Source organism: Odontesthes bonariensis, chromosome 3, assembly GCF_027942865.1.
Source record: "Odontesthes bonariensis isolate fOdoBon6 chromosome 3, fOdoBon6.hap1, whole genome shotgun sequence".
Taxonomy (NCBI): Eukaryota; Metazoa; Chordata; class Actinopteri; order Atheriniformes; family Atherinopsidae; genus Odontesthes; species Odontesthes bonariensis.
Window position 1 is genome coordinate 26,411,381 of NC_134508.1, and position 14,386 is coordinate 26,425,766.

General features: G+C 39.2%; 1 protein-coding gene across 6 annotated transcripts in view; it reads right to left on the reverse strand.

Moving 5' to 3' along the window:
• Window positions 1-952: 952 nt before the first annotated feature.
• kaznb (kazrin, periplakin interacting protein b) overlaps window positions 953-14,386 on the reverse strand; it is a 131,987-nt gene continuing 118,553 nt past the window's right edge. For 2 of the 6 annotated variants that reach the window (XM_075461310.1, XM_075461312.1), the window contains 11 exons: window positions 13,752-13,922; window positions 12,079-12,259; window positions 11,799-11,932; window positions 9,859-10,021; window positions 7,165-7,355; window positions 6,922-7,040; window positions 5,684-5,915; window positions 4,244-4,345; window positions 3,662-3,828; window positions 3,358-3,454; window positions 953-2,867 (listed from right to left, as the gene is read on the reverse strand). In XM_075461310.1, the coding sequence (XP_075317425.1) occupies window positions 2,706-2,867; window positions 3,358-3,454; window positions 3,662-3,828; window positions 4,244-4,345; window positions 5,684-5,915; window positions 6,922-7,040; window positions 7,165-7,355; window positions 9,859-10,021; window positions 11,799-11,932; window positions 12,079-12,259; window positions 13,752-13,922 (1,719 nt within the window). In that variant the 3' untranslated portion in view covers window positions 953-2,705. The other 4 variants (XM_075461311.1, XM_075461313.1, XM_075461314.1 and 1 more) reach the window with 4 other exon arrangements.

Consider the following 14,386-nt stretch of genomic DNA (forward strand, 5'->3'; position numbering starts at 1 on the left):
AATGGATGGAGATTGGAGAGGCCCCACTCACGAGCAGACGCAGAAATGGTTAATAACCCTTAAAACAACACTAGTTTGTGCACCTTAAAACAATGTGCTTCTGACTCATTTTGAAGTACATCGAACTTTGTTATGCACATTCCTGGAAGCAGAGATAATGGCAACTATGTCACAACTTGTGTCTCGATCTCTTATAAGTAATGAGATGGATTAACAAGCCGCTGCTGTGATGTTAGGTATTTCCTGTTAGTCATGATACACATTGCACTGAAGTAAATGTTTGGAGTATACAAACATGTTTCATTAGTTTGATTACAGGAGTCAACCACAGCTTCAGTCTCCTCTGCTTTACAGCCTACACAGAACTTTTTTTTCTGGTCACAAACCCGCACATCGGAAATTTCCCGGACAGAGCGAAGCAAAGCCACACCAGAAGAAGAGAGCTTATCAGTTCATGCTCACCCACTGCAACAGTAAAGCTAACTCTGCACCACTCTGCGTTGCCTGGGGTCTAGAAGTTGCATCTGTCACAGAGTTTTGTTTTTTGTTACTTTTTTGGTATTGGAAAAAGTATGTTTTCAATCTAACTACTGGTGCGTGATGTTGTACCGCAAAGTGAAACAGTGTCGTACCGGGCCGGAGACCAAAGTTCTGGAGTGCTGTATCTCAGCTCTTGGGTTCTCCAGGGCACTTTCAGACCCAGAGTGTGCATAACAAAGGTTGGTGTACTTCAAAACGAGTAGCAGATAGTTTTAAGGTTCATAAACTGAATTAATTTATATATAACATTTCCTAATGCAACATGGTTTTGAAAAAAAATCACAATGCATTACTAACTGGACAATTATGAGCCAGTTTTTGTATTATCCCAAAGCTGAACTCTTATCTGTCTCCAGCATCTTAACAGACAAATAAGTATAAAAGGTTTTCATTCTCTGTTTGTTTGTTAACATAAATTTTATTCATTTGCTTGGAAAAACAACAGTGATAAGCTTACACTGTGTACAACAGCGTGTACAAAACAGTTATCAGTGGCCTAATTCCACCTTTGATGTTGGCATATATGAAAAGTGCCGACAGCTTGTGGTGCAGTTGTAAATGTCATATATTAATCTGTGTGTGAAAAGCAAACAGTGCAGGTGCTTAGTTTCTTACTCTGTACAAGTTTGAACAGGTCTGATCTTCTCCTTGGAGAACTTTTCTGAGGCGACTGGAGGAGACGCCCAGAAAGTGGCAGAAAAACCTGTTTTTGTTTTCAATGTGGGGGTTTTACAACGGCACTCCAAGTGGCTGCGTTCAATACAAGGTGGTGACATTCCTGTTTTCATGGTCAAGATTGACAAACAGCTGCAAGTTATAAAATGTGGTCAAACTGTACAAACTATACAGCTACATTTCTTCCATTCATTTCTTTACAAAGTGTGTTGGATTTTTAAGAGGAAAACACAGGAGAACATACAGTTTCACATATTATCACTTTCATATCGCAACATTCAACTTCATGTTTATCTACATATGACACAGGTTAAATTATATGCTGGAAAATTACATTATAATTTATGTTCTTGTAAAAAAAAAAACACTTTAACTGACTGGATATAAGTCTGATGTGAGGACAAATTATAGTTGCTTTATATAAGAAGGATTGTCCTGTGTGTACTTAAGTGCAGTTACATAGAACTTGTCCATTATTGTATGGATGATAAATTCATCCTACAAATCTTCTACAAGCATCATATTACTCATCACTCGTCATAGAGCTGACGACATGATGCAGTTAAGGGCCCTGTTATCTTATTCAAGGTAACAAAGGCTATTTTGGATGGTCTAAATCTGAGTTTGTTGGCATCTATTTTACAGCTGTCTTGAGGATTGATTTATTAATCCTGGATGTAGTTTCACACAGGGTACATATGCCCCCACAGCTTTCAGCCAGAAAGCTTGTACAAGGTTGTGAAATTGTCAATCAGAAAATATGACTAGTTTGAATCAGCATTTTAGTTTGACAAATTCAGTTATTCATGTAGGACGAGCAGGGCCCAGGCTTCCTTGAGTGAAATGATGTTGATGTTTATTGTTACTGATATCGATGTTGTGGACATAGCAGTGTGCACACATAGCACACTGCTATGTGTGCAGTGTGGCTGCTTTTTTGTATGAAAAGTGCTATATAAATAAAGTTTGATTTGATTTGAAAGAAGAAGTGTGTAACTCCACTGCAAAAGCATGGTATAGATACTGTTTTCCATGCCCCAATCATAATTCTGCATTAACTTCCATGTGGCAAATGTAGCATTTAGAAGGGCTAAGTAAATATCAAAGATCACGTAAGACATACTTTTTTATAAGGCATCAAAGGAGCAATGAATGTTATTCCTAAGTAATTTCATCTATGTCAGTATATTTTTTATAATAATATACAAAACTGAATTCCCTATTTAGTTTATAATAAAAAAAAAATGAAAATGACTTGAACCATAAATTTATCATCTTCTCCATTATTTACAATGGCAACATCAGTTCTTCAGAGGTCTGTTATGATGTTGGTCAAAATAAAAATACATTTGAATGATCAAATTATGTGGTCTACCCTTCTTTTAGACACCTTTCATTTAAAAGTCCAGCATTGACCCATGTTGGTCCTCTCAACAGTTAAGAACTATATAATAACAGTGTAAACAGTGGTAAAGATGTGGATGGCTGGTTCACACGTTGGTGATTTCAACACTCTTGTAAGTGTGCATTGGGCTGCCTTTGGCACGGGGAACAGCATGCACCCTGGCCTCTCTGGGTAAAGAGCCACAGCTGCCATGGAAGCCCAGACCGCGTTCCACAGAGTGATTATTTGCACGCAACCTCAATGGACTCTGGAATGAAGACAAGTAAAAAATGAATGTGGAGTTTCCTTTCAGACTTAAAATCCAAAATGGTACACTGAACTGTTCATTAAAACATGACATCTCCCCATAACAAGGAGGCCGACATTACAATGCACGGACCAGTTAAACAGATTCTTGAACACTGTCACCAACTCAAATCATTGGTTCGTTGTAGTTTAGCGGAGTTGGAAAATTGTACCGTAACCTGCACCTATTCCTCTGATAATGATTGATGATTTTGAAACTGAAAATATATTTCAAAACTAACATTAACAATGATAGAACATTGACACAAACCTGGAAAAAAGATACGAATGAAATGATATGTGAACACATTTTGGGTAGAACTGAAATACAGATTGTGACTGTGTCTTTAAGTCTGTCCACTGAAGAAAAATACTGCTGTAATGTGTATTTATTTAGCAATTAACTTAATACAAAGTGAAAAGTAAACAGGAAAAAAAAAATCAATATGTACCTTTCCTGGTCTTCTGATTGACACCCTCTCATCAGTAAAGCGATTAACAGCCACAGGAGAAGAAGAAGTAATACTTTCAGACTCCTGCTCTGCATTACTGTAAACACAAGGCATCACAAGACATTGTGGCATGTTTATTTGCCTTGTTCTTGATGTCTGTGAATGTATAGTAAGAAAATATCATTCAAAATAGAATTAAAGAGGATGTAATGTTGATAAAATAATAGAATTAGTTAATTCATGTTAGGGAGATGTAGAAGGGAAAAAGGAAATATCCAGTAAGGTTCAAGAATTTTCAATCTACCTGACAGGGACAGATAGTATCTTCATCTCTTCATAAAGGTGCCTGTGCAGCATGTGTTTGTTGCCTGGGATTCCCAGTGCTTTGGCCATGGCATCTGTGTCAAAGGACTGGTCCAAAGCAATCACAGCGCCATGAATGCCTTTACCCTGAAGATTGTCTGCAAACTCCTGGAAAGAGAAGCAATAGTCTCACAATAGGCTCACTGTGCTCATAAGTGAGCAGCTCTGCTAAAAAAAAAATGAAACAAAGAAACAAAGAGAAAGAAAAACTCTGTTCATACTTCTGCTAAAAATAGAAATGTGTGCCTCTAGTCTTTCTTTTTCTTGGGGAAGAAGTTATAATTGCTACATGTTCTCCAGAATAAGCACGTCAGGAAGAAAACAAAATCATGCTGTGTGGTCTGTCTCCTATTACAGTGAACACACTTCTGTTATTTCATCTGTATTCTTTCAGGAGTGTGAGATATAAAAGCAAGAAAGCCATCATTATTTTTGAGGCATTTCTAAAAACTCATACTTTGTGGTATTTGGCTCCGAAAATTCCTTTGCAGAGGAGTCTACCGCCACTGACCACCTAACCCACCGTGAGGTCTATGTCTCTGATCCACTTCATCACTCTGTGACTTGTCCAAACAATGGGGTCCCGGTTTTGGTGCTCGCATTTTGTGCGCCGTGCCTGCAGGGCCTTTGAAAACACAGCAAATAAATTAATAAGAACACAAAGCTCTGCTGTGGCCGGAGCCAATAAAAACAAAGAGAAAGATCAGGCGAGGATGAAGTTCTGCCGAAATAATGCAACAATATGAGCTTCTGTGTCCCGCAAGCTACAGCACAACGGTGCCATTAAGTTTGTGAACTCTTCAGAATTTATCTATATTTCCACTTAAAAAGACATTATAAGATTTTCACAGGAGTCCAAAATTAGTAGTGGTAGTATGTGGTAGAAGCATAGGTATGTAAACCTTCATGTGGGTTTTCTCGTAAAACCTCTGTGTGAAGCATTAACTGCACCTGAACATCTCATGTACCTGTATATGTTGGTTAGTCCTGCAGACCAGCATGGAGCAATTTTAGCTCGCTCTCTGTACAGAACAGCTTCACCTTCCTGTTAGGATTCTTCACATGAACTGCTCGCTCCTTCAGCACTATCCATCCATCTAGCCATCTATTTTTCATCCCTACTTAATCCAATTCAGGGTCGCGAGGGGGCTAGAGCCTATCCCAGCTGCCATTGGGCGAAAGGCAGGGATGGGGCAACAGTCCATCGCAAGCCAAACCCAGAGACAAACGAGACCAACAACTATACATGCACATACTCACTCCTAGAGTCAATTTCAGAGTCACCAACTAACCTAACATGTATGCTTTTGGATGACGGGCGGAAGCCGGATGACCCGGGTGAGAACCCACCATACACAGGCAGAACATACAAGATGCGCCCAAGCTGGGATTTGAACCAGGAGAAGTTATCATTTCTATATGATTCCCCTTCAACAGTATTTCCGTTGAAATAATGCTAGCTTGACGTGGCTATTCTAAAACATTAATTTATTCTCCTTTAGCAGTGTTTTGGTAGAACGGTCGTTGCGCAGCAGTGTTCTCCTTGCATCCCTGTCTTGCCAATCATTTTTATGTATTCGCCGCATGGCAGACTCATGAACATTGATATTAAAAAATGAGAGAAGCCCTTGGTTGTTAAGAACTTGCTTTGTGACCTTGTGTACTATTGTACTCTAAGATCCTGGCAAGGTCTTTGTTGTTCAGCAACTCTTATCCGCCTGGTGACCATCATTGATTTCTTTTTGATTTTCTCAGAAATCTAATCTGTTCACACCATCGTGCACATCATGCAGAGAAGTGATCATGCTTTTATAGATCTCTGTATTTTAAAACAGGGTGCCTGAATCTAGTTTAATATTCAAAATAGATAAATAGATTAGATAGAATGTATAATATAGTATAATGTTTTTTCTTGATGTTGTTCTCTCTCTCTCTTCCATCATAATAAAACCTATGGTCTGACCTCTTTGTCAAAGCTGAGCATCTGCAGGAGCTGGATTGCCAGAAGTAGACTGGTCTGGTGAAAGTGGTCACTGATGTTAAAGAATCTCTCCAGGTCTCTGCGGCTTAGAGAGTTCAGCACTCGTCCGTCCACTAAGTGAGTCTGGAAGCTTTGGGAGTATTGAGGCAGCCCCACGTCACTCAGCCACGATGTTGAAACCCAGTGATGGTCCATCTCAGATGCTTTTGATAGTCTAGAGGATGAACAGGCCCCAATCAGCAACAGAGGAAGAAAGTGAATCATAAAAGTCAGCCTTACACAAAAAAGTCCAGCATCAACATATAATAATATAGGTGCTACTGTAAAAATTGATTAACAGAATCAAGAATAAAATCAATCAAATCACTCCTGGGGGTGTTACAGCAATCTTAAATTATGACCACCCATCTAATACTGAGTTAGTTTCCATATTTTCTGCCACAAAACAGCCGTGACCCCTCAATTCATGTACTTTACTGGACCTCTGAAGATATGTTGTGCAATCTGGCACCAAGCCATTGAAAGCAGATCCTTTAAGCCCTGTAAATTGGAAGTGGGATTGGACTTGTTTCCCACAATGCATCATGGTGCCTCATCTTCCCATGGTAAACACTTCACATGGACCAAGCCATCCCCATTATGTAAGAGAGAAGATGGTTAATGACACCAGGCTACCTTCTTCCATTACTCCATGATCTAGTTTTGATGCTCAGGTGTCCTTTTCAGGTATTTTTGGCCCACAGCTGTAGTTATGGAGATGCTATAACACAACTGTGCACCCATCACAATTTGGCCTTTGTTAAAGTTGATTAAATCCTGCACACTTGTAAATTTTTTTCTGCTTTCGTGCTTCAACTATTTGGATGGAATGCTGACTCGCAGCCAGTTATATACACCACCTGCTGCCACGTGCCATAGTAACAAGATTATAAATATGTTTTACTTCACTTATCCGTGTCATAATGTTATGAATGATTGGTGTAATGTTATATATGAAATTACTGAAACCTAATTCCTGGGGAATTAATGTGTATGTAAGACTATTGTTAAAAGGAAGCTAACGTTTTTATACTTTTAGGTTATTTTTCAATTAATTTCATATGTCTTAATAAATAGATAAATCTTAATCGTCAAAGTTAAATCTTGTTAAATCTATTAGACAAAATAATACAATGTTTGCCTCAACATTATGGAGAATCCTCCATTTAGCTTTTACTCACCCCTGTTCCCCTTCAGCTCTCCTGTAATCTTCAATGGCCAGTCTTACTTTTCTGCGGTGAATTGGATTACTGATGCCCAAACCCAGCTCTAAATCCTCATCTGTCAGGCCCAGCAGCACCTAAAAAGCAGAAATCCATTTTTTTAGGAAAACATGAACAAAACCTGAATAAGCTCACCTGCACACCACTAACATGCAAATGGCAAATTAACATAAATGACATGTTCTGTACCGAAAACTATACCTTTCCACTTTTGACGTTTTCTGAGCAGGCTCGGAGGTACATGGGCATTCCCATGACAACCTCCAGCCAGGCCTGGACTGCTCCTGCCCTCCACAGCGACATGCATGTGTTTCTAGTGAGCTCTGCTTGCTGAAGGCGGTCCAGCTGCTCCTCTCCATCAGACAGGCTGTGCTGTGTGAGGCTGTCAGAATCTGGATTGGTCAGGAGAAGTTTATGGTGTGGCATGCGGGAGAAGTTCAGGGTCAGAGGGAAATGGAAATCAAAAAAGTGACTCATCTGAAGACAATCTCACAGCCTATCAGAAAAAAAAATCACTCTCTTGTGATCTTTTAAAATGTACAGAGATCCTTTTAATTCTACATTAAAGGACTAAAGTCTGTCAAGAACAAAAGTATTTAATTTCTGTGCAAGGTATCATCTTATTGGACAACCGGTTTGAAAATGGTTTTCCTCTTTTCAATAGTCTATTAACATCTAATAAAGTCTAATAACATTTTGATGTTACACAGTAAAGCCACCAGATGGTGCCACAATGTCTCACCTGAAATGCTCTTTCAGTTTCATTGAATGGACTAAAGTTAGCTAACCGGGTTTATTTGAAAAAGTCTCTACAACTGCATGGCTGGATGTATATGAATTTCAATTTATGTTGAAATTTAATTATGTACATGTTGACCTCTGTTGTGATAGTGCTGTGGTTCTAACGGTACAGTTTCAGTGTTAAGTAAAGCTGTTAAATACTAACTAGCTGATGGTTATGGAGAGACTTAATACCATTAGGATAATGTATTAGAGACACAGGGATCATTCATAAAATCATGCTTCTGGCCATTAACGACACCTCTTTAAGACAAGAAACACTGATTCATACTGGACTGATTAACCCAGGATGAACTCTTGTGTTTATCTGATTTGTCTCTACATGCTGACAAAACGGCTGCATGCAAATCCCACTGTCGCTTCAAACGGCTTTTTAAAGAACAGTGACTTAAACTTGTATTTTCTGATGGACATGAGTGATATGAATAATCCCCAGAGTACAGAAACAGACAGGCGGTAATCACAGATGAGGAGTTACTCACTGGAAGGAGAGAGTTGCCATTAGAAATGGCAGGAGGAGAGGGAGAGACACGTTAGACTGGGACACAAGAACGAGATTACTCATGGAACAGAAAACTGCCACGTGGTATTCAGTTTCTGGTTTTATTTTTTAAAATAAGATTTCATTTCAATTATAATTCATTTGGAAAATGCTATAACCTCCTGGACATCTGGCTGCATCCGCTGCAGCAGATAAATATTTGAAGTTACCTCTTTGTGTATCTCATTTTTAAATAAAATATTTCAATAGATTTATTCTTTTTTTTTGCAGCATTACCTTAATTACAAAGCATTTAACAGAGATTTTTGTAGAGCCACATTTGCAGAAAATGAGGAGGGATTCAACACAAAGCAAAACAAAAAACAGGAAAAATAAGGTAGGAGTCGGAAGGGGGGCGGGGGTTGGTTGCAGGCATGCATTCATAATGCAAGAGATAACTTTGTTAACAGGAAGGGGTTTTACAGGTTTATGGATAGCATTAATTTGAGAACAAATGTATGGCAACACAGAGGGATCATGCATTGTTCAATGCAGATTCCTTCGTCTCATATTGGCACATGTTAGAAAGCGCTCCATAAGAAATGAGTCAGACATAAACGATGTGACAAGGCTAGTGTTAACAGTGACACACAGACTCTTCAAAAATGAGTGTGTAAGAGTGTTTAACCTTTGGCACTTGTACGTGGTTTCACAGCAGACAAGAGGTGTGCTTGAATGTAAGTTTCAGCGGATTTTCTAATATCTTTTTGTTTGTGTATTCAAGTCAGTGCAGTTGAATCTTCTATGGAAGACTGACTCTGAACGGTCAGCCATTAATTCTCTCGATAAAATGCACGAGGAGACCGTCACAGAAACCTCCCTGGTGCTCACAGCAGAATTTGAACAGACACTGAGTCAGCATTTTATAAGCACGATGACAGTCTTGTAACAGTAGTACCTCTCACATAGCCTTTCTTTCCAAACAACCCAATTTGGCCGAAAAAACTCCAATCAGTGTTTTAAGTTAATCAGGTGATATCTCCTCTCTCATTGTAAGAAATGGGCCTGAAATGCTGGGAATAAGAAGAAACTAATCAGTGTTGCAAAACATAATGAAAGCAGCTGTGGAATAACAAAAACCAGATGACATTTACAGTAAAACACTAGTTTCACAATAGCTTCTATGTACATATGAACAGCAGTCCTTCAAGTCTCCAGTTATAAAAAACATAGAACATTAAGACATTTCTTTAAAAGATAATACAGCATAAACATGTCTACACATCGTAGTAACCCCATATATATATTTATAAGCATGTAAACATATATACATATGCATACATGTACAACTATAAATATATATCTAATTTACAAACATACAATTTTAGGGTAATATACTGTACATTTCTGGGGATTCGTGGGGACAGTCTTTAGGGCTTTTCCTTAAAATCCACTCCCTCCTCCAACTGACAAACCCTCAAGCAAAACAGTCTTCACACGCACAGTTAAAGCAATGTGGATATCCAGACGAAATAAACACACAGACACACGTTCGCACACTCAGCTTCACCAGTCGGCATCCTCCTCTATGTAATAATCAGGGGTGGCTGTACCATCAAACAAGCCGGGGTCCAGTGACTTGCGCTGCTTGCTCCGAGTAAACACCCGTGATAGGGATCCCAGAGTCATCTTCTCCTTCTTCTTCTTACGCTTCTGGTCCTCCAGGTCCTCCATAGACTGAGCAGGCAGAGGAGACAGGGTGCTCAGATTAGTCAGCTGTGGAAAAGCCATATTGTTGGACAACATTTGATGAAATCTACACTCTTGCTTTATTGATGCGAGTTAAATGAGAAGATTGAGACTCTCGTGTCAACAGAGTAAATTGGAAACTGGGTATACACATGTAGAAATAACTAGCCCTGGCTCAGAAGAGAGAAAAAGTGTCACCTCAAACAAAATGTGGGTTTATATGGTGCTATGAGCCTAATTCATTGGGCTGAGGGCACTCTTTTCATATGGACGTTTAGGTTTTCAGGCTGTAGGGCAACATTTTGCTGTTTGTGCACTTTGACTATTTTTCAAATTAAGCAAATAAGAAAAATCTATTATGTAAATTCAGAAGCTTATGTGATTACTTTTTCCACAGTGCTAAGCCAGCTGTTTTCAGGACTTCATAAGCAAAGTTAGAAATTGCTGGCTGTACAACAGCTTCATGCATCCCTGTTTCCAAAAAAGTTGGGGTGTGTAAAATGCAAATGAAAACAAAATGCCATGATCTATGAATAATTTCAAGCGTGTATCCAGTGGTGTAGTGGTGCCTTGAGAGGAAGGTATGCTCCTAATTTGTTATTCTTTTAGAATTATATGCACATTGCCACATATCATCTGCTGCCTGACATCAGGGAATGAGCATCAGTTCCAAACTAGTTCCCCAAAACTTATGCAGGAACTCTGACTAATCCGATTTAATAAAGACAACAAGTATTAACCCGTTAAAGGCAGAGATGGGCATGTCATGTCTTCTTGCCTTCTTAGAGAAGACTTGCATCTTACTAGTGAGTTTGATGCACATAAGACATTTAGGAATGGGTACACTTTGTGATGACTTAAAAAATAAGTGGGTATACTCTGTACACCTGAATATATTTGTTGATTATTATTTGTTTATTTTGGTTCTTTTTTTTTAGTAATTTATTTTTCACAAGAACTTGTAAGAGTTTGGAAACTTAGGATACCAATTGCTAGAGTTTATAAAAATGAAATGTTTTCCTAGATATTATTGCTGCTCACAGTTTAGGGACAATTTTTCATTAAACTCCAGATATTTTCAGTACTTCAAGCCAGTTTTCATCACCCAGGGTTCATAGCCATGTTGTGGTTTGGCATTGTCTTGTTGAAATAAGCAAGGCTCTCCTTAAAAAAAAAAAAAAAACACGTTATCTGGATGGCAGCATGTGCTGGTTTTCAAGAAGAATTTCAAGTTTGGATTCATTGGATCACAAGAAAGCAGCACTTCGCTTCAATCTATGTAGCTTTTGGAGTTCCCATGGGACAGCGGATGCAGCAACATACTGCGTTTACTGACAATAAATTACAGAAGTATTCCTGAGTCCATGCAGTGATTTCCACTAAGAAACGGAATCTGTTTATTGCATTGCTGCCCAAAGGTCTGAAAATTATAGCAAACAAATGTTGGTTTCCAGCCTTGTGCAGTGTGTACAGACATTTCTCTGGACTCTGAGTCTTTTTCATGATATTTCCCAAGTTCTTAGTAATTAAAAAAAAAAAAAAGCAGGTATGGAAAATCAACGAATAACAGGATGTAGCTTATAAATTGGAGAGAGCTCTCAATCTCCTGATCCAACTCGGCTTCTGCGGTGTCAAAAAATTTCCCTTTAAGATAGCTCCACCACCAGTGTGCAAGCAGGCTGAACCCATTAGGCTGACAGGACAGAGGAAGACACACAAACCAGAGAAAACAATTGAAAGGGAGGCACGGATAGAAGATTGTGGAGGTGTGATTACTTGGTCGAGGGGGCCAGGCAGCTCTTACATTGCAGAGGGAGTGCGTCCGATGACGGGGTGAGTTGATGTCACTGGGTGTGGACGAGCGGTCCCCATCAGCCGCCGAGGCATCAGAGATCACAGAGGGTTGGCGAGAGTGGCAGGGACTGATCCTGACCACAGCTAAACACACACATCCATATTCACACACATTGAAAATTTCCCACAGTTAGTATGAGAAACCTCCGGGAAACCTTCTGTTAGTATGCTGAGTTTGTTAAAGCACCACCAAGCAATGCAGAAACTGCAAAGTGGATTAGAAAGCCTACCCTGTCTGTCTGTGGCGTGTCCGTGGTAGAGAGTTTGTTGGCTCTGGCGGATGGCGGCCGTGAGTGGCAGGTCGGCCTGCATCACCCACTCCTGACTGCCATTCACCACAGGCTCCGTCGGCATGGCCAGTGAGTGGCGTTTCGGTACGTCTTTTGTCAGAGTGGCTAAAGACTGCTTTGCCTGCAAAACACAAATAAGTCAGACATTAAGCAAGAGTTAAAAAGAAACACATGTTTTTCTTCATGCCAACTCAGCTTTTTAAACACTATCAAATAACTGCTAGACATGAAAGCTCTATATTAAAACTGCACAAAATTTGATTGCTCGAACGAAAACTCCTGAAAACCATTATTTTTGGGGGTAGGGAATGCTGCAATGTAATTTATTTAATCACTGTAATAAAATCAGAAACAGCAAAAACTGCAAAATATCCTCATGGTTTCGTGGTTGTTCATAGCAGATTTACCCAAACCAGGGAAAAATTAGTGATTGTTGGGGCTTAGAGAGATTCTTAAAATTTGATTAGATTCTACTCTGGGGGCTGATCTTCCAAATCTCATTATTAAAAAATATATGAAGAAGAGCTTTTGGATTTTAAAGGTATCCATGAACCTGAAGACGTTTCATGTGAATTGTGTTAATAAATCAACAACATAAACAGGGGAATGACCCAAAAACGTGCTCACATCGGTATGTACAGTATACAACCATAAATGTGCCTCTACACATTGTTGCACACTAAAGCTAAAATAAAGATGAAACCTTGAAAAAGTTGGTAATATTTTTCATATAATGAACAAATCTAAAAATAACAAAACAGACCATTTTGAGCCATCTTTGTCACTATATGGTTGCACAATCTGATAAGATACTTTTTATTCCTTTGTGCCATAGAGCTTCATTTTTCCCCAAAACTATGAGAAACACATGAAGAAGACAGTCTATAGTGCACTGGATCACACAATCCTTCCCTCTGTTTATTTTGGCTCTGTCACGCACACTTAATGTTTATGGTAAAAAAAAATTCGCAAGAGGATCAAAAGCGTATTAATCCACTGCTGAAAATAGGCCCAATTACACAGACTGCTTGCAACTGATTGGGTTATGCTCTGCTGTTTTGTATCCTTAATTAAACTATTTATATTTCTCCCACTTTGAAGATGAGAGAGGGACATGTGATTGAGTTTTGGTAATTTGATGGTGTTTGTTGACAACAATAAAATAGCAAATAGCAGCAAGTTGACGTTAGGAGATAGCCAATCACGTAACATCCCAAATACTGAACATTCCTTAACAAGAACCACACATATTTGTTGTTTTCAACTGATTTAATGAAGCAGGGTGAAGAGAAGAGATCTATATGAAACTTGATATAAGGATCTGCAGGTTTCTGTGACTTACAAATGGTGGAAGAAAGATTTATGACACACAGACGGACAGCTGGCTGCGCCCACGAGGAGCCAACACACAGAACTCATGCATAGCTCTCTACCTCACAGAGGAAGACTTTTCAGAGAGAAAGCAGATAAGAACAGAAAGTAAATTGCTAACTGCTCATGTTTGAACCCACATGAATATGTCACCCACACCATGTTTGTACTGTGTCCACACACACAGCAGAGAATGATATTTAGGTGAGAGGAAAGCTGTGTCTGTGTGCCGGGTGACTAACCATGGTGAGCTCAGCCTCCAGTTCTTTAATCCTGTTCTCTTTCATGTCCATCTGAGAGCGCAGGATGTTGGCCTGCTCCGTGGCTTCTTTGGTCTGCCTCCTCAGGTCCCACTTCTCCCTCTCCAGCATGTCCTTCTCCTTCGCCAAGACTTTGACTGCATCCTCACTCTCCTACGGAAATAGTTTCTGTTAATTAACATCCAACTGACTGAGTGATCAGAGCTCATAATGTGGGATAAGAAGCCCCTCACATCTGCACTCTGTGTTGTTATTTACTGGTCTGTTATATGTGCCACAAGGGTGGAAACCGTGTGATGAATTATTTTCAGCAATGAAATATAATTCAGTTTCATTCCCAACTGAAAAAAACCCCAAAACATCTATGATGGCTGCCGTTATTGTTATTGTCATTGGTTTACTAATGTATATTCATAGATTCATAAAGGCTGTTGTATAAACATATAAATACATACAGTTGTAATCATAAGAAAAGCTATATTTTTCTCAAATACTGCACAGAACAATTAAAACTCCGTAATAAATGTCTGTGTCCTCCTAATAAATTTTTTGTATGGTAACTCGAGGTTGATGCATTGGTTACCTCACTGGTTGACATTTTCCCAGAGAAAGATATA